The sequence below is a fragment of the Dendropsophus ebraccatus genome, chromosome 3, assembly GCF_027789765.1.
Source record: "Dendropsophus ebraccatus isolate aDenEbr1 chromosome 3, aDenEbr1.pat, whole genome shotgun sequence".
Classification (NCBI taxonomy): Eukaryota; Metazoa; Chordata; class Amphibia; order Anura; family Hylidae; genus Dendropsophus; species Dendropsophus ebraccatus.
The window spans coordinates 51,517,814-51,545,075 of NC_091456.1; the positions used below are offsets into that span (position 1 = coordinate 51,517,814).

Below are 27,262 nucleotides of genomic sequence, written 5' to 3' on the forward strand. Positions count from 1 at the left end.
TTATAAAATTTTTGAGCAGACACTGTGCCTTTCTTGTTTCCTGTGACATAAGCTTACCCGCTGTATATAGTACGAGGATAGAATTCCAGCCTGTGCTGTTGTAACCATGTCAGCAGAACAAAAGACGTATGCTTATGCATGTACGGTGTATATATATATATATATATATATATATATATATATATATATATATATATACACACCGATGATCAGCCGTTAAAGCGTCCCTGTCATTTGAAAAAACTTTTGACGTGTCAAAGGTTTTGATTGACCCAAATATTCCTTAGATAGTCAGAAATAGCGTTCAAAACAGATCCTAGTCAAGTGTCATCAAATAGGTGAGATCCCACATGCAAAAAAAAGCATGCGACTGATACCACTCCGCCATTTCACCAGTAGATTTTTGGTGATTTTTTTAACGCCTTACATTCAAAACAGTCATAACACGTATAATTTTCCATAAAATGAGCCCTATGAGGGCTTTTTTTTACAAGACAAATAGATATTTTTAATTAAATCCTTAATTTTATCATAAAACATAATGCAGAACAAAAAATAAAAATTCTGGGTCAAAATTATAAAAAAAACTGCAGTTCTTCAACTATTATAGGGTACATGTCATTCTAACTTTCAAAACCTAAATCAGAAGTAGAGGTGAAACATTAATTTTTTTTTAGTAATGATTAAAAACACGGCACTTCTGTGTTCTGACTTCCCCCAAAGAGTCTAAACACAAGAAGTCCTGTGTTTCCCAGGTCAATTGCACTCACAGAGAAGGCAGTCATTTGATTGGTGGACACATTGAGCAGTGACACTCTGTACTGTCGGGACTTCCTGTGTTTAGTCTGTTTTTTTCAACCAGCACAAGAATTAAAATCTGCCTTCAGGAGACTGGACCTGGACTTCTGGTAAGTTCAGCTTTGTTTTACAGCATAATAACGGGGAAAAAATAATGAATGTAAATTGCAAACTTGCTTTATTTCACCTCTACTGTTGTTTTAGATTTTGAAAGTTATAATGACAGGGACACTTCAAGGAATTTTGCTTTTTCATTGTTCACTTCAATAAAACTGCTCTTGAGCTTGTTTATATATGCAACGACCAGCGGCCATTGTAAAAAAAAAGCCTATCTGCTGTCATTAAGAGGTTAAAAATTAACCACTGCCCCATAACAGCCAGAGCAGTCACACACACTGAGACTTAGGGGAAGGTCTCCATAAACAGTGCATGAGTGTCCCCATTAACACTGCTTGCCGGAGTGCTCCCATAAACTATTTAGCCAGAATTTTTGCTCTTTAACTTTGTCAGCCAAAGGCAAGAAGGCACTGCGTCTGCCTGGAAAAAAAAAGTTCTTTCTTGTGAAGCAACAAGCTGCTTTTACCATGAGAACTGTAAATCTGTGGAACAGTCTACCCCAGGATCTGGTCAAAGCAATGTCCTTAGAACAGAATAACATAAATGCATTTGTAGAATTGATCCATCCATCTCCATCCCCTCCCCTGGTTGTACTTGGTGGACGTGTCTTTTTTTTTTTTCAACTTTACCAACTATGTAACCTTATAATGGCCCATAAAGATTATCAGCCGGAAAGTTTTCCCAGGTTCCCAGAGTGCCTTTATTAACAGCACCAGGCAAGATTAACAGTGCCAGCCACAGAGTGCCTCCAGCCAGAAAGTAATCCCCCACCCCCAATGCCCATAGATTTAGGAAAACAGAGACTTAGGCAGAGAAGTTCAGAAAGAGGTCTCATGTGGGTAAATGTTAGGTTATACACTTGGGCCGAAGCAATAAAATATACTATTATGTTTAAAATAATAAAACGCTGAAAAAACTGCCACTGGAGGAGCCTTGGGGATATTGGTGAAAGGTAAACTTTAGCAACCAGTGTTGGCTGCTTCCAGGGCAAATACCATAATAGAAGCTGTAAAAAGAGACATAGGTACCTATAATAATGACATAGTTTTGCCCTTCTATAAATCACTACATGGAATATAGTGAAAAGAAGAAGAAGCCCTCACCTGGTGCCCAACGGAGAAACTCAACCTGGCACAGTTAAAGAGCAGTACAGGACATGTAGTAACACACTGTATTATAGAGAGGCGCTGCTAGACAACCAATCACTGCATGCACTTTACTAAAACTGGGATTTTACCAATAAGGGCCATATTTGACAGCCGAACATTTCCCTGTAAGTGAGCGCCCATCTGCTAGACCAAGTCAATAATCGTGCATGAGGGCAGCATGGACATCATTAGCCCTTGCTTTTTACATGAAAAATATAAACTTTTATACTTACCTACTTTCCCCCATTGTCCTGCAGCCTTTTGTCCATGTTCCCTACTCACCACTGACACTGGCTGCTCAGCCAGTGACTGGCCAAGACAGGACAGCACCGCAGCAAATGATTGGCTGAGCAGCCTTTCACTGAAGAGATTGGGCTAGAAGCGTCAGCGGTAAGCAAGCAACATGGGCAAAAGGCTGCAGGACAACGGGGTAGAATAGGTAAGTATAAACTCTATTATCTTTACAGTGTCATCAACCATCAGCCGCGCACCTCTACACGTAGCCGCCAATGATTTTTAAACATGTTTAAAAGACGACAATCAACAGATGATTGGCTCTTTGGCTAATCGTCATCTTCTCCAGGGAGCAATAATCTGCCAAATCTACCAAAGGGTCCTAAAATGTACAATTTTATATGTCGATCATCTAGCTATTCACATGCACTGCAGATCCTGACTGTCTGTAGCATTCTATGTTGAGAACCAGAAAGGACCATTGTATGTTGAATTTATTTTAATCTGAGGCCATTGTAAGTTAAAGGGACCTTTATGTGTTGTAGTTGACTCTGTACCCACAATCTGCCCCCCAAAAACCGCTTGTACCTTCATATAGCTGCTTTTAATTCAAGATCTGTCCTGGGGTCCATTCGGCAGGTGATGCAGTTATTGTCCTTAAAAACAACTTTAAACTTGCAGCCCTGTGTCAAATTAGCGTGGCCTAGATTGTCTGTGCATTAGACTTGCACCAGCCCTCCGTCCCTCCTCCCCACCCTCTTCATCATTAGGAATGCCCCAGGCAGGTATTCTCCTATTCATCACCTGTAAGAACACTGTACGTGTGTTGGATCGTTAAGGCACCTGTTTTCAGACAAGTGATGAATAGAAAAAAACCTGCCAGTGGCATTCCTAATGGTGAAGAGGGTGGGGAGGAGGGATGGAGAGGCGGTGCAAGTCTGGGCACAGATACTCTAGACCACGCCAATTTGACACAGGCCTGCAAGTTTTAAATTTTTTTAAGGACAATAACTGCATCACCTGCCGAACGCACCCCATATCAGATCTTGGATTAAAAGCAGCTATCTGATGGTACAAGTGGTTAGATGGGGGCAGATTGTGGGTACAGAGGATTTCCAGGATTTAGTACTGATGGCCTGTTCCGTTTGCTGGAGTGCTGTGAGTACAGCTTTAGCCACACTGGTTTGGGGGTAACTGGTACTGCAGCTCGGCCCTTTATGTGTACAGGGCAGAGAAAGGCTGAACTGGATTACCAGTTACCACCACACCTATGTGGCTAAGGCTGTGTTCGAATATGGCGTTTTTAGTGTGTTAAAAAAAACTTATAAGGAATTAGATCATATTCACAAAATAATATGTGGTAAGAGATATCCAAAAAGATATGAAAACCATTACAACTTTCTGCAGTGTCATTCTGTACATCGGGTGACAAGGACGCAGCTGAACAAGTCTGTGAATAAATCTGACATTATACATTCCAGTTTCTGGTTAGGGTGTGCTGCATAGTTTGTGACAGATTTAAAAGCCTGCATGTGACATGTTGACAAATTTGGCAAAAAAAAAAAAAAATAACAGTGACCTGAGGCAGAGGCAAAAGAATGAAGTACAAAATACCCTTATGCCATATTACACGGCCCCCTCGTTTCCCCTTTGCAGCACTGTGCTATTTCATGCACAGACAGCGAGCTGGTACCAGCAGGAGGGGCCACCTGATCGATCCTTAGGTGGTTCGGGCTGCCCATTGAAGTTAGCGCTTTTGATAAATGAGAGCCAATGTGTTTACTTCAGCTCTGCAATGACATCTGTTTGTGTCATGTGATCCACCCACAAAGGTGACAAAATGGCTCTTTAACAATGAACCAATGGTTTCCCAATTTACAGAGCCTATAAAATACTCAATCAAGCGGCCATTTACCGGCAGGATATCCCCTGTTTACACATTGCACCAGAATACAATGATTTTATTGGAAACAGACAACTGGCCGATGAACAGCTGATTGTTGGGAAGTAGGGTTCCTACCAACATTCAGTCGCCCAATAAAATGTTGATACTTAATGCCAGTGCTATGATTAAAGGTTGACGGTGGGGTCTGGGAGGACACAGCGCAGGTTTCTTTCAAAGGTACTTATAGTACATTTTGTTATTTTAGGCTATATAGGACTTCCTGACTCTTACGTCCTATGTAGCTGTTTCATGCCTGTTGCTCTATTGCATTATCCACATCAGAATCACAGAAAACATAGCAAAGAAGTAAGGGGTAACTGGTCATAGGGGTCACGCCTTTCTTCTCTCCTACAAGGGATTCAAGTGGACAGGTAACAAACGTTAAAACAAACTGGTATTTTTGTCCCTTCATAGTATGGAGCACTAGGTGGCAGTATTTGAAAGTAAACGTTAAAACTCAAGTTCATAGAAACACGTGTTTTATTGTTTTTAACAGTATCTCTCGTGACAGGCTTTGTGGTATATTAAAAATATAAAAAATACATTTTAAATCAGTACTAAATTACTAAATACCCAATGCAAAATTATATTAGTAAAGGAGTTGTCACATAAAATGTCTCTGTCATATATAACTAAACAACAATATTTTAATTAAAATCATTTAAATAAAAATACACCCATGTCTAGGTGTTACTGTTACCTGCATGTTATGGTGTCCATTTTTGATTCGATTTCAGAATGTCCACCTAAAAGGGTACTCTGAAATCAGGTAAAAAAATTTAAAATAAAAATAAACATGCAGAAGCATATAGCTTTGCTTACCTGTCTGCCCCATTTCTGAAACCACCAAAAATAGTTCTGTATTTTGTGGTTGTACTTCCTATTTGAACAGTATTCAATACTAAGTGGGATGACACCAGCAGGATGTAAAGAGCAGAGTATGATGTATTAGTGGGATGGGCTGGTTAAATGACCAGTTCTATTGAAGATAATCAAGTTGGGGCTTGACAAGTTGTCTAACATCGTCTAAATTAAGTATGATTTTATGAGTAGTGGATTATTGAGTATGTTGTTTTGTTAGGGTGCATGCACACCACTATTGTGCTTTCCGGAGCACATACATCTGCACCCTGTCAGAATCGGGCTCCGACCTACCTGTGCTCAGATCCAGTTTACTTATGTGGTCTGAATGTAGCCAGCTAGTGACTACCTTCTGTTAATTTCCAGAGATTGGCTGAGCAGCCTGTCACTTCAGAGACCGGCTCAGAGGTTCCAGTGGTGGTTGCACGTAGCTTGTAAAGCGAGAAGAACACCAAGGAGCCTTGACAGTTATGTTTATTATTTTTTTTTTTTTATACATTCATCAGCCATTGGCCACGCATGGCTACTACGGGTAGCGATGTGCGTCCGGCAACCAATAAATTTTTAGGCAGGAATAAATGACACGTTTTCATCAGATGATTGTTGTCTTTATTACACAGAGCGATAATCTGCCGAATCGACTTCATTCTGCAATTTATCGCTTTGTGTAACAGCCGTTAGGTGTATGTGAATTGTCTTAAGGACTTGTTTTGTATCTGTGTATTGCACCTGTATATAAGGGGGTGGTGAAGCGCAAATGTCCAATGCCCTGTGTTCATCGTTGTTAGTGAATATGTGACCTGGATTAACACTTTTTGGATTGTTGGCGAGTGCCACGGCTGCTGTTACTTTGTTGGAACGTTATGAGTTGAACTTATCTTATGGCTTGCTGAGCACCACATCATGTGAAATAAAGTCCAGCTGTGTGCAGATTGCTACAGGGGAGTTCCAACATTGTGGCATGAGCATAGTGCCGAGGTAGTATTCTGTTACTGTTTGACCCGAAAGTAGTCAACTGACTAGGTTCTGGCCATAAGAGTCAGGTCCTTGCCAATCTGTGCATAGATACTGACAGGGTGGCGACGTACCCCTGCATCAGATGGCAAAACTTGTGGTGTGAATCTTGCCTAAGGAGGGAGAAATATATGCTCTTTGGAATGTTATTTTAATGAAGAGGTAAGAAAAAATGACAATATGGGCATAAAATGGAGATGAGAATTAGCCGTGAGAGGGCACATTTAGAAAACTGGATAGTATAGAAGGGCAGTTGGGATTACTGTAGGGGAATTTCTTGAAATAGTACAAGAATGGTTCTCAAAAACTCATGTAACTCATGTAAAATTTATTTATATTCGTGGTGGGGGGAAATACCCTGCATGATGTATGTTTTTTCTATAAATAGCATTTAGGAAATTGTGTATTTATTGGGTCAGGATGTTGGAGAAATGTAGATGAACCCATTAACCACAATAGAAACTACTGATTTAAAGGGATTTCTTGTGGCTTTCTCACAGTTTTTAGAATGATTTAACACATCCAATAAGGAGAACAAAAACATTGCCACAGTAGACTTTGGTGTCCTCGAGTTCTATCAACAGTGACATTGATGCATTTTTCATGGCACTGAAAAGATAGAATGTCTTCAACTCTTCTGAAAAAGAAGCTTGTTGAAACATTTGCTTTAGTGTAGCCTCTGGGAGTCATGTGAGCTGCATCCTGTTTTTAGCAAGACATTTGATTTGTCTTTGGCAATACTTTCACAAATTCAAGCCTGTACTTAAATGTTGTAGTTTTGCAGTTGGCTGCTTGTGTTCATTGAATAGTGTTTAAGATAGAGAAATTATATGCTGTATTAATAATAATTTTACAGTAAAAATTATTCAAAAAATTAAGGCCCCCAAATAATGTTATAAGGGATGTTAAAGGGGTTGTCCAGCACTTATTTTTTTTTTTGTATAGTTTTTTTTTTAAGCAGTCACAGAAAACCCTGAAAGAAACCTTGAACAACCAGGGGATGTAAATAAGCCATTAACTAGATAGGACTCCAGGCATGATTCCTTTTCTATTTCCATAGTCCTTTCCAGTGCAAAGATATAAGCCTTTTTGTAAACAAAAAGTGCCGATGTCAACTGTACACAGGAGAGAGGAAAAAAAAAACCCATAAGTTTTTGGAATACCCCTTTAACCCCTTGACACAAATTGACGTACCAACACATCATGAAAAGCAGTGAGTTCCCACACGTAAGTTCTCCGTCATGGAGAGAAGGTATTGCAAACTGGGTGGTATAGTGGCTGAGGCAACGGTGCGACATCTGGAAAGTATGACATTTGCATAGCATACACGTACAGTACTCTGCGAGCATTGCATTGTTGCTTCAGCAAGTGACTTTCCAGCATGCTGTAGTGTATCTTCATGCCTGATGTCGGCTCTAGTGGAAGATCCTGAGTGGGGGTACATTGTACTGTAAGTGATAAAGCCTTGTCTGCATACTTCCCTTATTTAACAATACATGCTGAAACAAAACCAACAACAATGATTTTCTTGTCTTTTTTTTCTCTTCTAGCCTCAAGCTTCATGTCACCCGGGAATATTTAGAGTAATTGATGACATATTCAGGTAGGACATGTAGAATTAACAGAATACATTTGCTTAAAATACTATTATCTGCGCTGTGGAGTGGATGTGCCATTAGACTAATGCTATTACATTGGAAAATGTACAAATCACATTTGTTATACAAACTGGTAGACTTGCCACTCCTCCTAAATATCTCTAATAACGGCACATTTTTTTTAAATCACCAAATTGAAAGTTGATGGGTCCTCTGTAAGTCAGTGCAGTAAATCAGCCCCATTCCATGTGTTACCGTGGCTTAGAATTGTCTACTATTGTTTTCTTCTCTGAAGATCAGACACTAATATGCAACACTACCGGACAGCTGCAGGTCACTTTTATAGCATTGTGCTCCACATGAGTTTATTGCCAGAATTACGAAAAATACACAAGTTGCCAGAAACTTCACTTGGACTTTTTGGGCTTAGGGTGGCATTACACTGGACGATTTCTTCGGCGATAAACGATCTCAAGGGACCGCTATGACAAACAATCTTAAATTGTTCACCCTATTACACAGGACGATGATCGATACTTCTTACGCTCCTCCTTTCCTGGCTGATAGACCAGGGAACGGCCGTACGATGTGTTAGTACACCAAACAGTGTTCAAACGATTTGTGAACGATCAACGATGAAAATAGGTCCAGATTCTATCAAATGATCAACGATTTCTCGTTGGTCGTTCAATTGCTGCCTGCTATTACACAAAACGATTAACGTTCAAATCCAAATGATCTGACGATTTTTCGAACGATAATCGACCCGTGTAATACCACCCTAAGTTATGGCCCAGACTACGTCCTGATGACTAGTTTACGGCTCTCTCCCTGCCTCAAGCACCGGAACAAAAGAATGTTTTCTCGGATATACCCTAAAAAAAAGACTGCACACACTGTGGTAAGGGAAGACTTTAAAAGCTCTATTAGGAGCTGCCAATGCGAAACACTCCTGATTGGTTCTCTTTAACGAGTAATTTTTGGTAAATAAAGGGATTTACAGTACAAAAATGTTTGGAATCGGCGAGGCTATCAGATGGAGGAATATACTTTTAAAATGACAGAGACTATTTTAATGTGACAACATAGTGGCTTTATTATATATCCGCCTTTCATTTATGATATAATACCAGTTTATTAAAAAGAAAAACAAAACAGTGGGTCAGATTATTCTGTCTAATATTTGGACAACCTAAACATGCCTTACCTACTAATCTACAAGTCATTTTATTTAGATTTAGTTTATCAATAGTGATGAGCAAATAGTATTTGATCGATTACTACGCTATTGAAGCTATTAGTTTTCATTCGAATGAAAACGCAGTAAAAATCCAATTCGCTAGGCACTAGGAATAGGCAGGACTTTAAAAAAAAAAAAAAGCTTTAACTGTCACATAGCTTATCTGGCTAAACTATGTCACCTCCTGAGTATACAAATAGGTGATTCCAGATTTGTGTCAGTTGCTGGTTGGAGCTAGCGAGGGACAGACTGTACACCAGGAAGAGAAAACTTTTAGGTGAAGTTAGGTAGGGAGGGTCCCCCAAAAGCCATTTTTAGGGCTAAAAGTATAAAAAGCAGAGATTTAGAAGGTGTTTTGAGATAGTGTGTTCAGGGTCCTATTAGACTAAGCGATTTTTAACGTTTATCGGCAAAAGATAAACGTTTGCAAATAAGATTGTTTATCGTTAACCTGAAATCGTTCACCATATTATACAGAACTATAGTCGTTAGTTCCGATCTTCATTGCGCGCGTAACTACGATCGTTTACTCCATCTGATCCCAGCAAAACTATGAACATTGTGCAATCACACTGAACGTGTAGTGAACAAATGCAGAACTTGAGCAAACCAATGTGGAATTACAGCGAACAATAGTTAGCAAACTATAATCGTCCAGTGTAATAGCCACCCCCAAAAGTTAGATGCACCCAGGCATGCTTCCCCTGGTGTCCCAGATGCATTCCAGAGGTTTTGGCATAATTTCCTGAGGTGTCATTGTGGACTTGGGGACTTCCAAGTGGTCGAATATTGATTTCAAAGTCCCGAGTATTTTTCTAACATAGACTATAATTGGATTCAATATTCAATCGAATATACCAATATCGGGGGCTATTTGAATCTAATTTCGAATATTTCACTATTCGCTCATCTCTATTCATCAATGGAGTAAAAATTTCTGCAAATGTATTAAAATTGTATGTATGTATTAAAAATGTTAGATATCTGCCAACTTCTCTGAAAATGCCTTAGCCATCATCAGGCTATTTCATCATGTACATCTGCTACAGAAGCTTAACACTCAGAAAGGAAAATGCTACAGGACACATTTTACTATTTGGCTTCCCCACTGACACACAGAGTGCCTAGCATCACTTTCCCTCCAGCGTATTACTACCAGGCCGAAAGGAAATTCAGCTGGGTCACTGGACGAGTGGGAATGGGGCATTAGAAACAGCTCTGTAAAAATAATGCGTTATATGTATGTAGTTTTTTTCCTTTATAATTTATTTCCCTGTGGTTACCTGTTCATGCAGAAAAGCCAAGCAGCTAGTATATACTATATTTTATGACATATTTATGGCATTATTCAGTCAGCCAGTCCTGCTATATTTAATGTTGCGTTTCCCCCGCAGGAGTGCCATTTTGGAAAGTGAAGGAAACATTAAAATAATAACCATCATACGTTTATTTACACATTGTTTTATTCAGGAATATTATAAGGACAGTTCTAAGGTAATGTAAAAAAAAAAGGTACTGTGTGTGTCCTGACACTGTATATTTATCAAAAATCTACCATTTCTGTCCGTATTACATTGACGATGTAACACTATCTAAGTATTAAGGGAAATTATATTAATGTAGGGAAAATTATTTCATGTTGTAGCTGACAATTTCATTTTCTAATTCGCAACTAGAGGATATTCACCCGCAGTGTCTTGTGTACGTTTGACATCATGCATTTCCATGGCATTCTACCATTTCACTTTATTGTGTTCTGGTGTTTGATAGGGATCGATAAACCCCCACTCTGCAAAACTAGCTTTTTTCTTATGATATTTAGTGTATTTAGAGACTGTGAAACCCTCTCAAGTGCAGGAATCAGTAAATAGCTGAAAATACTGTGAATCTGTAATTTTTTTCTACTTACCTGTATTTACTGCAGGGTGACACATTTAAATAAACTTTTTTTTTTAATTGCACAAACATGTCAAAGGTTTAGATTGTTTGTGGTCTTAATGTTAAGACTCCGTCAACTGTTAGATATAGTTGGGTAAAGCACACAGTAGCGCACTTCATTTCCCCAGCTCTGTGCTCAAGCCAACTGGTTTGAGGAGATGGGCTCTATAGACTGCTAATGGAGTGGCATATTACACCCAGCTATATCTAATGACCAGAGGGGGTCTCAATACTGAGAGCTAAATATCTGACATGTCTGGCAGTACATGACAGCAATGCCTTAAACTTAGCAATACAGGTTATGGGACCATCACCATGCAATGCCTTTTTGCACTCTCAAAAATTAAAGGTTTGGAATCTGTCTCTTATTGTTCCATTTCAATTTGCAAAGGGATTTACTAAGCTTGGATCTGATTTGCTACTTTAGTTACTCCTTTACCGCCCCAAAAAAGTCAGGCAAACACTGCACCAGACCTAAAACAATACAATATTGTAGGGGTTATCCAAGATGAGAAAAAAAACTGTGTGGTCCTGGTTCTGTAAGAAGGCAAATGTTTTTGTAAGCCAAAACAACACCTTTCCAAACATACGCTAAACACTGAATAATAGCCCATTCACACTGAGCAAATGTGGGTTGAGAATGGAGGCGTACAAGAAATCCCATTAAAACAGTGGGAAAGGCAAATTTCAAGTGGTGTCTGCGGCACAGGCTCCACTCGAAATTCTGCCACTTTTGCTCAGTGTGAATGGGTCCTAATACTAAGTACATGGTATACTGAAGTGTATGGACTTTGTCTTGTCAACAATACTGGTTACACTTATGCATTTATCTACTTATTAGGTAATTGAAGAAATATTAAGTACAGAGTTATAGTCATATGGACATTTGTTTCATCCTTCAGGCATTCACCTATTTTCTGTGTTGTTTGGCCATATTAGGTTTAGATCTTTTGATACATTAGCTAGAATATGTGCTGTGTAGTCAGTCAGAACTTTGATAGTTGTAGCCCCAGGTGCATTGGTTCTTACACTGAGCCTATGGGGGAGATTTATCAAAGGGTGTAAAATTTAGACTGGTGCAAACTGCCCACAGCAACCAATCACAGCTCAGCTTTCCTTTCAGCACTGCCTAAAGCTGAGCTGTAATTGGCTGCTGTGGGTAGTTTGCATCAGTCTAAATTTTACACCCTTTGATAAATCTCCCCCTATGTGTCTACGAATACAGTATAATAAATCTGTGTACGTGGCAAAAATGTATGCATGCTCAAGTCACAAATTGTTCATTTAAATCATAGGTTTCCATTTGGATGAATAAATAATAACGCTAATTTCTTTTTTTTCTACCATTTTTTTTTTTTTTATTTCAGGCCAGGCTGCCCTTACGAGCATACTTTTCACACAAGAACACTCCCTTAGTGTTGGCGTTACTCAGAAGAGCTGAAGGTATGCTGACTGTATCTGCTTTCTAGCACAATGTTTCCATATCATTTAGCCACCATTGCGATAATTTTTTTTTTTTTTTACATTTTCTCTTTTATTCGTGATCATTTTATGAAGCATGCTGTGTTCATAACTTGTTTATGGGTCACAGTTCACAAATAGCAGACCCATTTTTGCTTCCCTGCAAAGTAAAGTATTTTTCATCTCGTCTATCATGTGCTGTATTGTCATGTTAACAAGCTATGCATGTAATGATCTGATTCTCAAGGATATCAGATGCTTGGGCATCAGTCTGCAGCTGAATGTGCTCACATCTCATTTCAACATGTTATAGTATCTGAGGTCAAGAAAGAAAATAAATCTTTCTGTTCAGTATTATTTTTTCTGTATTTTAACTGGAAAACTTACCATTTCTGGGAATTTCCCACCTATTTAGGTGGACAGATATTTAAAGGGAAGCTATCAGCTGTAATTCACATTCTAAAACGCTGACACTGTTAGATAGTTGGTAGGTCAAGGAGAACACATGGTACCGTTCATATATTCATATGTGCTCCCAGAGTATAAATGCTTTTATTCTACAAAGAGACTTTTCCAAGCTCCTGAAAGGCTGCAAGCAAGAATGCTACCTCTCTCTCCTCCCTGCTTAATTGACACCGGCAGGGTTAGGCATGGGAGTCGGGGGTAAGGAGTTGTAACAGCTGGCAGCTATTCAGGAGCCTGGGAAAGATTCTTTGACTCTTTGTACATTTTTTTTTAAAATCTAGAAGCACAGACAGATATATGAAAGGTACCTTGTGTCTCCTTGTCCTAACAGCTTTCTAACAGTGTCAGCAGTCTGGATTGCAGCTGACAGAATCCCTTTTAAACTATACATAATGGGGGGGGGGGATTTATGTCTTTGGCTAGTGCAGTGTAAAGCCCTGGTTTTCTGACTTTTCATATATCCCACTTTCCAAGTAAATGGGAACGGGGTGCAGCATTGAGCAAAGGGAGACATGACCTCCCTGTGCAGATGATTTATTACAATTTATGGCTATGTTCCTACACAGTAGTTTTGCTCAGTATTTTGCAACCAAAACCAGGAGTGGATTGAAAACACTGTAAGGCTATGTTCACACACTGTTGAAATTGAGTTGCTGACAAAAATACTGTGTGGAAACAAAGCCTGAGCCTGCACCCGAAGGAGATCCTCAGGATTTATCGAGGCTTGCTTTCTTGATAAATCTAGTGGAGCAGAGCCTTGGGGAGGGGGGATTTATATTGAAGCCACATATAGGCCTTGTCCAGAGTATGGAGCACTCTTTAATGTCAAATAACAGCTGTTATTTCGAAACAACGTCCGTTGTTTTAAAATACCAGTAATTTTTTTGCCATTAAATGGCGACCATCCACTCAATTTTAACAGTGTGTGTTGAAACAATACACTGTTTTATAGTTGCAAACTATTAAGCAAAAATACAGTGTGGGAACATTAGCCTAAGGGAGTTTTTAGTGATTAGAAAAAAGGATGTGCAAATAGAACCACGTCTGTCTATAGGCTGTGTGGTCACTGAGTGTAGCCATATTTACATTAGGATAACATGCAATGTTAGATATACTGTAGCTCATGGGCAGACATTGTGCTCCTTATTGGGGGAAAAAGGAGATCCTTTGTATGTGCAAACAACATTACATACCGTAAGCTGAAATATTTGCAAAAACAGTGAGACAAGGTTACTAACCTTTATAACATTTCAGCTGGGATTTCGCTTTAACATGGAATTTTGCTTTACTGAGACTGATTTGTATGATCGCTACATTCAGTGTCGACAGGAGCAGGATTAGCAGACAGATGTGATATTGCCATTACTAGGGTAGGGTCACTTATGTAAGGTTCTAAGCACACCTCCACAGTTTGGCCAATATTTTGTGAAGCCTCAGAGCTATCAAGCGCTGGAACTAGGGAATCTTGGGACTGTGAACTCTCTAGGGCAGATTTACTATAGCAATAGTGCCAGAATTCTAGTGTTATTTACACCCTAATAAACTGGCTTACATGACTTGCACCACTTCTTTGCATCTTCTCTGTCAAAGGGGCACAGCTTTGCTAAAAGGGATGTAATGAAAAAGCTCCCTCGTGCGTTTAGGTTTTGGGGGCACGAATATCCAAAAAACACCCCTGGCGTGGTCCATGGTAGGGGCACAGATTCTTACCCTTTCCGTGGCCTACTCGAATCACAAGCCCTGCTCCTCCCACACCTAAGTTATCAGGCATAAACCCTGCAAAAATCTGCACCTACTTTGGAACAGGTGTAGATTTCTGCGAAAGCCTGTGGCAGGTACAGGTCCTGCTGGCGTTACTGAGAGATAAACTGGCCAGGTTATTGGGGACAGGGCTTTATTTAATACCAGTGTACGAGCATGCTGGTCCTAATCTTCCCCTGGTATTTTTGTGCACAATTCAGGCATAAAGCATAATGTTTATTGGTTACATTTACATTTTGTAGTTTTTTTCGCACACATGGTCGACCAAAAAAACGAGCCTTTGGCACGATCAGCTTGCTGATTTGGCCGATAATTTGATACTTTAAGCAAGCTCACTGTTTTCTTTTTTCTTTAGGCTATGTTCACACATTGTACAAACAACGGCCGTTAAAACAGCATTGAAATCAATGTAGAACAGCTGGAAATAATTGGCATGCAATAATGAACAACATCCGATGTTCAATACATTGTGTGTTTTAATTGCAAACAACGGCCGTTCTTGTCATTAAAATTTTTTTATGTGAACATAGCCTTACAGTTATCTGACAGTTTAATCTAGTCATTCATTTGAGCAAACTCCCGTGTGTATGGCCTGTTTAAGGGCGCAGTCCATAGAGTAGTTTTCAGTCAGTGATGGACGTGGACGTTAAGCAGAAACAGGAGATAATGCCAGAAAGGAGATAAACTTTCTCCCCTTTTCTATTCAAAAGAGCTATACTCGGTCGAACCGAGAGTGCATATGTACTGAGGGAGTACCCTAGAAATCCTATTATGTTGTTGGTTAGTGTAGTGCGCTGGGGCCTCCCGTTGAGAATAGTAGTAGGTGGTAGTACTGGGTAGGACCCAGGTAGCCAGTTGCCAGATGTTAGGTCACGGTATTGGCACGAGGGGAGCTGACTAACCCACTGGATCCGGACCATGCGGGGCCTGAGCAATTCTTCGTTGTCCCTAGTCAAGGCACCAATAACTAGACCAATGCCAGGGTTCAGAAACAATGGTAGTTGTGCGTTTATTATAACGGTGGCAACCAACAGCAACAGTCTCCCTGGATGCAACCAGGATTGAGGCAGACTTGAATATAACGGAGGAATGGGTGATGCTGGAATAGGCTGTGATGGTAGCGTTACTTGAAGTGAGGAGACTGAATGATGGGAGTAGTAGTGCCGGAGATATGATACTGGGCGGAATGGATTGAACTGAATACTTGCTGTTGACGAGAAGAGTAATGACTGAAGAACGACACCCAAATCTTTACTGAAGATGAGAATCTTGGAGAATCTTGAGAGTGAGGAAGGTCCCAACTGGACCGGAGTACTTCTGGGTAGCACTGGAGCTGGTACCGCGGAGTTGCGGCCTTGTAGCACAAGAGCAGCAGAGCACACACCCTTCCCTCTTGAAGTTAGAGGGAAGACTACTGAGGAGCAGCAGAACACACGTCCTTCTCCCCTGAAGGTGGAGAAAGGAATACTGAGATAGACAGGAAGTGACACAGTATCCCCAGCCAAAAGCTCGACGGCTATTGGGGTTACTATGGCAGCCGGGGAAAGTCACGTGACACCAAGTCCATTGCATCATCACACCATTAAACACTGATAAATAAATGTGCATAAAGAAATAAATGAAATATCAGGCCTCAATACTGAGCGGGGTGACATAACATACACAGTTTGCTGTGGGACTATCTTTCCAGAACAGGAATAACCATACTAAAAATGCAGACACAAAATTACAGACAAATACTCTGTTCTGGGACACTGCAGTAGTGTATATGTGCTACTAAATAGTCCCTAGCTCATAGTGACCAGAAGTCAAAAAGCAGCAATGAAATAAACATTTAGTAAACTTTCCATTCACCTGAACAGTATAAAATCAGGCTTATACAGGATGTGTTTTCTGTTTTTTATTGTAGGACTATCGCCTAATACTTGCATTCAGCATTTACATGTGATTGTGAACATATTAAGAGCTGTGGACAATGAAGAAAGGTATGGAAGTAGGAAGTATTGTATTTACATGTACACATATTGGAGGAGAATTTATCAAGGCCCCTCAACCATGCTGGATTTACTGGAGGCACATGCATCCCACTAAACCCAGTGTATGTGTGCAATAGCTGCAGTGATCTCTACCAGCTCCGAGCTAGTGTAGATTACATGACAATATACATCTGCTTACAGATTTAAAATGTAGTAAATTTGGTGTAGGATGAGGGCACACCCCCAGTCCCGTTCCCCCACCCACTCACGTGACAAACAAACTCAGGGAAAAAGGTGTCAAATTTTACAATGGCTGTTTCACCCACAAACACGTGTGCTTTATCTTTGCAGGAAAATGACAGAAAAAAAGGGCAAGCCTCAGTCATCTCTACCTGCATGTACAGAATGTGACCACTGGGGCTGCCGTGTCATGTGAACAACATTCATAATGTCTCTGCAGTAGTCCCGACAGGGATCTCTAGAGCAGGGCAGATTTAAAGCATAACTGTCTTCATTACAGAGAAGCCAGTGAAGATGGGTTCTGCTGTGGCCATTATTTCCTATGGAGGGGGGAGGGGCTGAGGAACTTGCTGAGAGAAGATTGCAGGGTGTTGTGCTGTGCAGGACTCCTCCGTGCTCACCCCTCCCCTCTCCATAGAGCATAATGGACGCAGAAATCCTGCTTCTTCTGAAGTGAGGGGGGAGCTAGAAAAACAGCTTTTTCATTACAGAAGGAAACTCTTTTGGTAAATAAAACCTATTACAAAGTTTCTTAAAATCGCTTGTACTGTAGATATTTATTATTTTCAGAAAAATGACCCTAAAATGACAGTTATGCTTTAAGGATTAAAAAAAAAAGCTTTTTTTTTTTCTTTCTTTTTTTTAGGCCTGTTGTAATAGTTTATAAGTCTCGGAAAACCACTGTAAGCAATGAAACAGAAAATTTACCTTTTTAGTACACTCACCTAGGGCACATATGCTCCTGATTTTTGTTTGGTAGAAAATTCATGGCATTACAGTACCAGCAAACTAGAAGAGATTTTAGGAAATCCCATTAACAGGATGCAGCTATTGACCTGCGTTGTGGATTGTACTTCTGCAGCGTGTCTGTATATAGTGCAGATTTATATAGTGCAGGGTTTTGTTTCCATTGGGAAAGTCAGAATGTGCAATATATCTGCAGTACTGTTGCAGATTTTTCTCTGGGCAACCTTCATGTCTGTAGCAACATCCACAAGATAGATGTAGATTCCAAGCCCAATTTCTCTATCTTTTCAATCTCTGCTGGAACACCCACAGGCACAATTTGGTGCAGATTTGCATTGCAGATTTTTCTACGGAAACACTGTGGATGTTCAGCCTACACATCCAGATGGAAAATCTGCAATGAATCTATACTTGGAATGCCGCAAAATATGAAAGCTAGAGATGAGCGAACTTCACGGACTTACAGCAAGTTCGCTTATCTCTGGTAAAGACCCAAAAGACTCAGCCTTATGAGAAAATGCTTTTTCCTGACTGGCGAACCATTTCTGTTTGACTTATGACATGTATGGCTTATTTTATGCATATGCCAGAGATGTCTGTTGAGTCACAGCAGTACTGAGCTGTCATGGTAGGAAAACAAAATTAAGAGAAGAAAATGCATTTTGGACTTTCTAGTGATAAACTGGAATATGATCAGGCAACACACCGTTAAATTCTATGCTGCATGTATTAGTGTTTATTTAATCCTTTTTTACTACTTTATGATGTTTGCTGATTTGATACCTATGATATGTGCCTGATCAGTGGATGTTAACTGGAAAGATTTCAGGAATAGATTATATTTTTTCTTTGTATTTGATTTTACATTGTGTAGTGACTCATTTGATTCTTTTCCAGATCTCACGAGAATGTCTTTCAATCCTGGTTTTTGCTAATCCGTTTAGGAGCATGGGTGGACATTGCAGCAGAGCAGCTGTTGACGTCAGACCCTGAAATTTCAGACGACCTGCTGTGGCTTCTGGCATTTTATTACAATCCATGCAATGAGAGCCAAAACAGAGGTAGAACAATGGTAGGTTGTGCTCTAAAGCAGCCCGTGTTTGTCATGAAAAAATGTAAGCATCCTCAATCTGTAATTAGTGTTTCACTGGTACAATGGCGTGTAATATATTTACTATTCATATCATTTATTTCACAGTAAAGTTCAATCTAAACACTTGACTAAAGTGTGTAGTTTTATGTAATGGACTAGTAAAGAGGAAGATTTTCAGGCTTCATAAATTCTAGCTAAATTACATATATGGAGCCAGCAGTAAGGCACCAACAGTAGTACAAATATGTTGTTTAGGTTTTGAAATATAACACGACTACTTGTAAGTGGAGGACGTATTTCCTTGACTTTTGTATGTGTCCAAACCTAGAATTTTTTTCCTAGCCAAACTCTAAAGCTGAAATAGTGACATTCATTCTGCTTGTGGATTATAAGCATATGTGCATAATAGCCCTTTATCTGTACATGTAGTAATAAAAGTTAGTTTTTCCCCAGCACTGACCACCCATGATGATGTCTATTAATTTAGTAAGTATGATATTTGGTAGACATTATTTATTTACATTTGTAGACAGGATTTTATAAAATTAAATTAAAAGTAAGCCATTCAGGGACATGAAGTTTCATGTATCTCTGGCTTTCCTAAGGAGAAGTTGTGTAATGTTCTTAGTGCCAAAGCATGAGTAAAACACTTCTCCCTTTAGTCCTTCAACATACCGTAATTAAAGGTTTTGATCATGTCCCCGGTTTCTCCACTTTCCACACTATGCAGATTCAAATCCCTAGGTCTTTCCTAATATTGGACTTGTTCTATTTTAGGCTGGGTCCACACTACGATCTTGGAATTCGTTTCTTTCATCAGTTTTTGCAAAAAAAAAAAAAAAAAAAAAAAAACGATAGAAAACGTATGAATTTGTGTCCATCCATTTTGATCCGTTTTTCTATTGACTTCCATTATAAAATAAAGGGATCAAAACTCATCCTTTTTTAATGCACACAAAAATGTAGCTGACCTTATTTTTGTGTATGTTACAAAATGGATGTGTTTTGATCCTTTTTTTTTTTTTTATAATGGAAGTCAATGGAAAAACGTATGCACACAAATGCATCCATTTTTTCATCCTCCTTTTGCAAAAACTAACAGAAAAAAAAAACTAAATGCAAAAACGTAGTGTGGACCCAGCATTATCAGTATCTTTTTGTAGGGGAGGTCTCCAAAACTGGACTCCGTAATCCAGATGTGGTTTCACTAGAGCGCTACATCTCGTGTCAATGTTGCTCCAGAGCTTCCATGTAACAATGGTGCCATTTGTCCAGTATGCACTTTCATCACAGTAGCTCACGAACAGTTCAAAATCTGCACAGTTTCGGCTACCCTTGGCCCAAAGCCGGTAATCATCCTATTTAGCATAAATTGCCTTTTAAATTGCCCTTTTTACCCATGGCAGCAACAAAAGATATGTGTGCAGAGGGCACACCTTATGTACCCACCAAGCCAGCTCACACTTCATCAGTTACAAACGTAACTGTGACTCGACTACGTATTTTCTAATTGAAGAATAGTAGGAGCTAGAGATGATTGAATATCGGGCACACTCATGTTCGTCCGAACCCAAACACTCAGCATAGGCTGTATCCATGTTTTCCAGGATTCACTTTCTTGCTGCATCCAACTTCTTCAGTTACCGGTATTCAAATGTTGAGCGTTCGGGTTCGAGATTTGCTTGTCTCTTGCAGCAGCACATGTTTACTAAAGCATTACTGTCATAAAAACAGTTGTCATGTTGCTGCTCACTTCATGCAGCTATAATTCATGATGACCGCGATCTAAGGACTGAGAACTGGTGAAATCGTAAATCTGGACAACATGTCCAAAGTCTGTATAAATGGCAGTAACACTTTAGAATTATGGAATTTCAATGTAGTTATGTCATATTATGTTTTCATATAATGTCTATACACATTCCAAGTACTAGGAAAACAATGGGACACCAGAGGCGCACATGGCATAGCACTGTGAGAATAAATTAATGGCTAATGTTCCAAAACCGCCAAGCACTCATCAAAGAACTGTCGTCTGTGGCCAGTCCACAGAGCCGGGAGAGCCCGGTACTCAAACAGGAGATGACATGTCAGAGGTCCAAACATGCGGGGGTTTTACGCATCTAGGTGCTGATCGGCATTTTTCTTCTTAATGTGGTAAACCGCTAATGCCAATCAACGCCTAGACGTCCCAGAACCCCTGTATGTTTGGACCTCCGACATGTCATCTCCTCCAATACACATCCTAAATCAGGGGTGTCAAACTCAAATACACAGTGGGCCAAAATAAAAAAATCGGATAAAGTCGCGGGCCAATCTTGATAATTATTGAAGCGCGAATGACACTCTACACTGTCAAAGTACAGTGCGTTGTTCTTGGCACTGTCAGTGGTGTGCGTCTCCCAGCCCCGTGCACTATGATAAATGAAATGACATGTCATGTCTCTTATATAGTAGCCAGCCCTCCCCCATAGTCTCTTATATAGTAGCCAGCCCTCCCCAATAGTCTCATATAATAGCCAGCCCTCCCCATAGTCTCTTATATAGTAGCCAGCCCTCCCCCATAGTCTCTTATATAGTAGCCATGGTGGGCCAGATGTAATTAAAACTCTAAATTGCCTGGCGGGCCCAAAGTAATGGCACTACAGGCCAGATTTGGCCCGCGGGCCAGAGTCTGACATGACTGTTCTAAATAATACAAAATTAAATTTCTTTTATGTCTATTGCTATTTTAAGGTTACAATCTTGCTATCCTAAATGGTTCTTTCATCAGTTGCTTAACTTAAAGATAATTCTGGCTAAGTGCCCTGATAGCTTAATTGTAGACACCAAAGAAATGCCTGGCCTTCACTTTTTGCCTTTTCAGAGTTAAATGTCAGCTCATGTGCATTAGTGCCTAAAATCTGCCTTTCCTTCTAGAAGTGAATGGTCTACTGACTTTCTAACGTGTATTTCAGCAGTCACTAATCCCTTATTTGGAATGAGCTAGTTGCAGAAGGTTTTTTTTCTAGAGTTGTCTACATGCTTGAGGTCCTAATAGTACTGAAGCCTATTATCTTCCATTAATAAAGATTAATCTCTGTTGTTATGTTATTTTTTTTTTTAGGATGAAGCTAAATCTGTTTATGAACGTTTGGTGTCTATCCAGAAAAGTTCAACCATATGTGCCATGTCATTCCACAAATTATTTTCTGAAGAAAATAAGTCAGATACATGGCATCCATGTACTCTGCAGTTGATTAGACATCTGTGCGTCACTTTCATTGTGTTCTGTCCCAAGTGGCACAATGTCGCCAAGGACTGTGTTTCCCACGTAAGTATTGATGTGTAATAAGTGTTCATACTGCCAGAACCAAGCTAGTAGTGGTCATATAAGATTCCTACACATTTTATATTGTTTGCTTTATAATAATGGAATTCACAAAATACCAGACGTTATCAGTCAGTATCCGACTTAGCATTAGCATTTAAAGCATTTAATTTAATTTGTGAGACCCCGACCGATCAAAGTTTTTCACATGTCCCTGCAGCATGTTAAGTATAGTTATCCATATAACAGTGTCTTGGAATGAATGATCGAGGAGTCGCCCGGCTCTATGTTTGGCGGGGGAGCAGAGTGGCACACCTCCTTGCAGGCATATGGCAGCGGGGGCGGATGGAAACTCCTGGCAGACATGGCAGCAGAGGCGGACTGGGGAGGAGAGTGGCACACCTTCCCGGCAGGCATATGACGGCGGGGCGGATGGAACCGGAGGCAGACGGGGAGCAGAGTGGCACACCTCGCGCCAGGCATGTGGCGTTGGGGCGGACAGGGAGCAGACTGGACAGGCCGGGGGAGCAGCAGGCATGTCACAGGGTGGGTTGGACGGGACCGGAGGCGGACAGAGAGCAGAGCGGCACACCTCCCGGCAGGCATATGGCGGTGGGGCAGACGAGGAGTGGACAGGCTGGGGGAGCAGGAGGCATTTAGCAGGGGAAATGAGCGGAACGGGGAGCAGAGTGGACAGGCTGGGGGAAGCAGAGATGCGATACGATAAGCAAATTCTATGTCGCAGAGGGAAATGATAGAGTTCATTCCATCATTTCCCTCAAAGGGGTCAGTGATTTGATCAATTCCCTAGGGAAATAATGGAACGGCGCAGTCATTTCATCATTTCCCGGGATTTAAAGTGACACTGTCACCCCCTTTGTGCATTCTGACATCTCTACACAGGTGTAAAGGGTAAATTTAGCGTTTTTCATACCTTATTTCATATCATACGTCATGGTGTTTGTTCAAGTAAAAAGTGTCCTTTTATCAACTGCAGATTGTATTAAGTGGGTGTGGCCTTGTGACATTAGCACCACTTAGCCCCGCCCACAACAGCACCGTTGGCCCAGCCCCTTGACGCCCATTGGTTGGTCGATGTAAAGGGGGTGGGGTCTAGACCTTTCGGCCAGCTTGTTCCAATGGCCGGCGAGGGGACGGGGCCAACTGTGGCGTGGTGGGCGGGGCTAAGTGGTGCTAATCCCGCGAGGCCCCGTCCACTTAACACAATCTACAGTTGATAAAAGATGACTTTTTACTTGAACAAGCACCTTGACGTATGATATGAAATAAGGTATAAAAACCGCTAAATTTACCCTTTACACCTGTGTAGAGATGTCAGAATGCAAAAAGGAGGTGACAGTGTCACTTTAAGCACTGTGGAGGTTATAAAGCATAACTGTTTGGCTTTCCCACAGCAACCAATCACAGCTCATCTTTCATTTCTGAACAAGCTCTAGTAACGTAAACCTGCACTGTGATTGGTTGCTAATTGAAAAACAGATAGCTTCGCTGTTACTCCGCTTTTGTGTACTCCCCCACAGGTAGGTTTAGGGCTGGTTAGTGTAGTTGAGAAGGCTTATAGACTATACAGCTAGTAGCTGCAACTCCTCTATTATTTTTAAAGCGACTCTGTACCCACAATCTTACCCCCCCAAACCACTTGTACTTTCAGATAGCTGCTTTTAATCCAAGATCTGTCCTGGGGTTCGTTCAGCAGGTGATGCAGTTATTGTCCTAAAAAACAACTTTTAAACTTGCAGCCCCATGCCAAACGTGAGTATCTGTGCCCTAACTTTGCACCACCCCTCTGTCCCTCCTTCTTACCCTCTTTATTATTAGGAATGCCACTGAAACATTTTCTCCTGTCTGAACATTGCACAGGTGATTAACGATCCAGCCCATGTTCAGTATTCACACAGCTAAAGAATAGGAGGCAATCTGCCTGGAGCATTCCTAATGATAAGGAGGGCGGGGAGGAGGGTCAGAGAGGTTGTGCCAGCCTAATGCATACACAATCTAGGCCACGCCCATTAGGCACGGGGCTGCCAGTTTAAAAGTTGTTTTTTAGGACAATGACTGCATCACCTGCTGAACAGACCGAAGGCAGATCTTGGATTAAAAGCAGCTATCCGAAGGTACAAGCGGTTTGGGGGGGGGGGGTCAGATTGTGGGTACAGAGTCACTTTAACATAGGACGCTATTGCCCTATGTAATAGGTCCAGCTCAGCTGACCAAATGAGCAAACATTTATTTATTGGCTGATCACATCTTTTAAGCTGTTTAAGTGGAAGTAAAAGGGTCACACAAATGATGCAGCCTTTTTTTGTGTGGTCTTGCTTGCACTATAGCCTAAAATTATTATTTCTGCACAGTAAGGCCTTATGCACACGTTCAGTAGTTTGTTTCAAGTCTGTAGATTCCTTCTGCTATCCACCCGTACAATCCGCTAAAAATTATGGATTGGGCATCTGTATTTCTGTAAATCTTTCCTTTTTTTTCAACATTTATTTCTATGAGAGGATCTGTAAAAAAAAAAAAAAACTAGGTCCGCACTAGGAAATGTCTTTTTTTTTCAGTTTTTTTCAGGTTTGTGTCCTTGAACTCTACTGATAGTGTGAATAGCCCAATAGACAGCAATGTCCACTAACTCAAATACGGAAATATGGATCCGTAGATTATGGAACATCTGAATAAGGCCTAAATCTTTCATGCATATTAAAACGACTCTGTACCCACTGTACAACCCCCCCAACTACTTATACTTTTTTGTAGCTTATAAGAAGTCCTTTCTGCTAGTATCATTATAAACGCTGGTTGGGCTTTCCTGAGGCCGAAAAACAAACTTTAGTTAAGGTGTAGCCGTGTTAAAGAGGCATGGCCTAGAGCGATCGTGCCCTAGCCCAGCAGGCGCCTGTGTGGTGGTGGTCTCTGTCTCCCCCTGCCTCCCGTTCTGCCCTCTGTCCGCCCACACAGTGTTGGATGTCAGTGTGCATGCGCCGCTGTTTTAAACCTCCCCCCGGCGCCGCTGTAGTAACATGCACCGCTTCTCCTGCCTGTCAACATCTCCATCCCCTTCCCCCCCCCCCCCCCCCCCCCCGCATATCATGGTGCCGCCCGCAGCCTGAGTCCTCTTCTTCAATTCTTTGCACATGTGCCATTGTGCGGCGATCCCATGCAGGCACAGTGATGCACTTGGCTAGTCGGAGAAGCCTGTTCGCGTCACTGCATCTGCAAGGGATCGGCAGCAGGCGGCACCATGGTATGCGGGGAGGGTGGGTGGGTGGTGAGAGGCGGTGCAGAGCCGGGCGCGTCACTACCACTGGGCGGGCCTACGCAGAGAGGACACACCACAGAGGCGTCGCGGACCCGGCAACTTCACTGCAGCTGCGCCAGGGGGTTACACCAAGATCTAAAACTGTGCAGGCAGGGAGAGACAGAGACCACCACCACACAGGCATAGCTGTCCTAGGGCATGAACGCTCTAGGCCACGCCTCTTTGACACGGTTACACATCAAATAAAGTTTGTTTTTCGGCCTTAGGAAAGCCCAACCAGCGTTTATAATGATACCAGCAGAAAGGACTTCTTACAAGCTACAAAAAGGTATAAGTGGGTGGGGGGGTTGCTCAGTGGCTACAGAGTCACTTAAAAGAAAATTTTCCCAAATTTCTCCAGCAGATCTCCACAGAGGATGCATCTTTTTCTCGACAAAAAATAGCATTTTAATTTTCCTTTTTTTTTTTTTTTAATACTGTAATTCAGAATGGGATAGACATTACTTTGCTTAATACTAATAACTTTTTTTTTCTTTTTTGGGTGTCCAGTATCTGTTTCAGTTGATTCGGTTTTCATAGTGGCAACAATAAAAAATAAGACTGACATTCCCAATATAAAATATAATGACTGCCTGACCAGATATAAGAATACTTTATTTCAAAGATTTGTTTGCTTTTTTTTTTTTTTGCTATATTTATCTTCCTGTTTTGGTTTCAAAGCCTTTGATTTCAGGTCCCAAAGTGAAGGTCACGGTCTGATCAAATTGCGGGGAGCCATCTCTTTCTTTGTGAAGATTAATTGGAAACATGAAAATTTTTGTGTTGCGGTCATATTTTGGCTCATTAGCATTTGGGAAAGCACACTGCATATTTGTTTGTGGAATATTGAAAGGCATTTAAGGATAATGTAACTTGTTTCCTCTCTCTCAGATGACTCAGACACAGGAAGCTGCCAGTGAAGTTTCTGACGTACTGGCTCGGACTTTAAGCAGACTTGATATTCCAGGAATGGAAAGCCAGAAGATAATCACGATAGTGCACACATTGCTGCACGACTTATAATCCCACCCCAAGAAACAGGACTTACTGTATCTTATAGCGTCTCTGTATACAGGCTGTAGCCCTCCCTTTTGGCCAGTGGAGGTTTAATGTCTCTTTGGCACTGATTTGTACATGTCACTTTTTCCTGTACGAAAATGGAGCCATTTATTCACAGCTTTGACTCGAGAGAGTTGCTTATTTAGAATGCAGATGTCAGGAAGTCTCTTGTGAGCAGTTTAATATTAATGAGCGATTGGAACATTTCAGCAGGATTATTTTTAAAGTCATTTGCTGGGGATTTATTACTTGGATCTATTTGCAAATAAATGTATTGTTCCAGTGGCTTCTGGCTTATAGATGTGTATGAGTGGAGTTTAGAATAATAAAGACATTAGTGTAAATCCATATGGGCTGGATTAGTTGCAGGTTTAACTGCAGCAAATTACAGTGTGGTTAATGTGGATGACCCTTTACTAATCTCATGCTTATGCTGCGCATTTTTTCCACGGCATGTCCGTTTCCGTTGTCGCATGAACATGTATTTGTTGCATATTTTCCCTATTGAATTTAGGGAAAAATCTGTGACTTTTCCCCTTTTTTTTCTACATAAAAGTAGACTGCAGAATCGATACGGAGAACATCCCACTGTTCGCTCTCGCTTGACTCTCCGCCAGTCCCCTGGACTCCATTCTAGGCCGGATTTTGCGGTCCTACCTAAGAATTGACATGTCTATAGAATGGAGTCTATTGGACAGGCAGAGATGCGAGCGTGCTGGAGAGAGGAGTGGAATCCGAGGGAGTTTCTCTGTGTGGACTGTGTAGTCTGAACGCTCCCTAATTGTCAGGAAACTCTGCAGTGGCGGATTTGCTATAAATGGTTACTAATATATAGAAGATGCGACAGGTCATTCATAGCTAAAGCAATATCATCTAATCTACTTATAGACAAACTGACCTTAAAGGGGTTCTCTAGTATGAGAAATTTGTATTTAAATGAAACT

General features: G+C 40.9%; 1 protein-coding gene across 4 annotated transcripts in view; it reads left to right on the forward strand.

Moving 5' to 3' along the window:
* FANCC (FA complementation group C) overlaps positions 1 to 26,603 on the forward strand; it is a 90,032-nt gene extending 63,429 nt beyond the window's left edge. For all 4 annotated transcript variants that reach the window (XM_069961752.1, XM_069961755.1, XM_069961753.1 and 1 more), the window contains exons 9-15: positions 7,668 to 7,720; positions 10,350 to 10,449; positions 12,261 to 12,336; positions 16,490 to 16,565; positions 18,441 to 18,615; positions 21,743 to 21,949; positions 26,151 to 26,603. In XM_069961752.1, the coding sequence (XP_069817853.1) occupies positions 7,668 to 7,720; positions 10,350 to 10,449; positions 12,261 to 12,336; positions 16,490 to 16,565; positions 18,441 to 18,615; positions 21,743 to 21,949; positions 26,151 to 26,282 (819 nt within the window). In that variant the 3' untranslated portion in view covers positions 26,283 to 26,603. The remainder of the gene's footprint in view (positions 1 to 7,667; positions 7,721 to 10,349; positions 10,450 to 12,260; positions 12,337 to 16,489; positions 16,566 to 18,440; positions 18,616 to 21,742; positions 21,950 to 26,150) is intronic.
* The last annotated feature ends 659 nt before the right edge of the window (positions 26,604 to 27,262 follow it).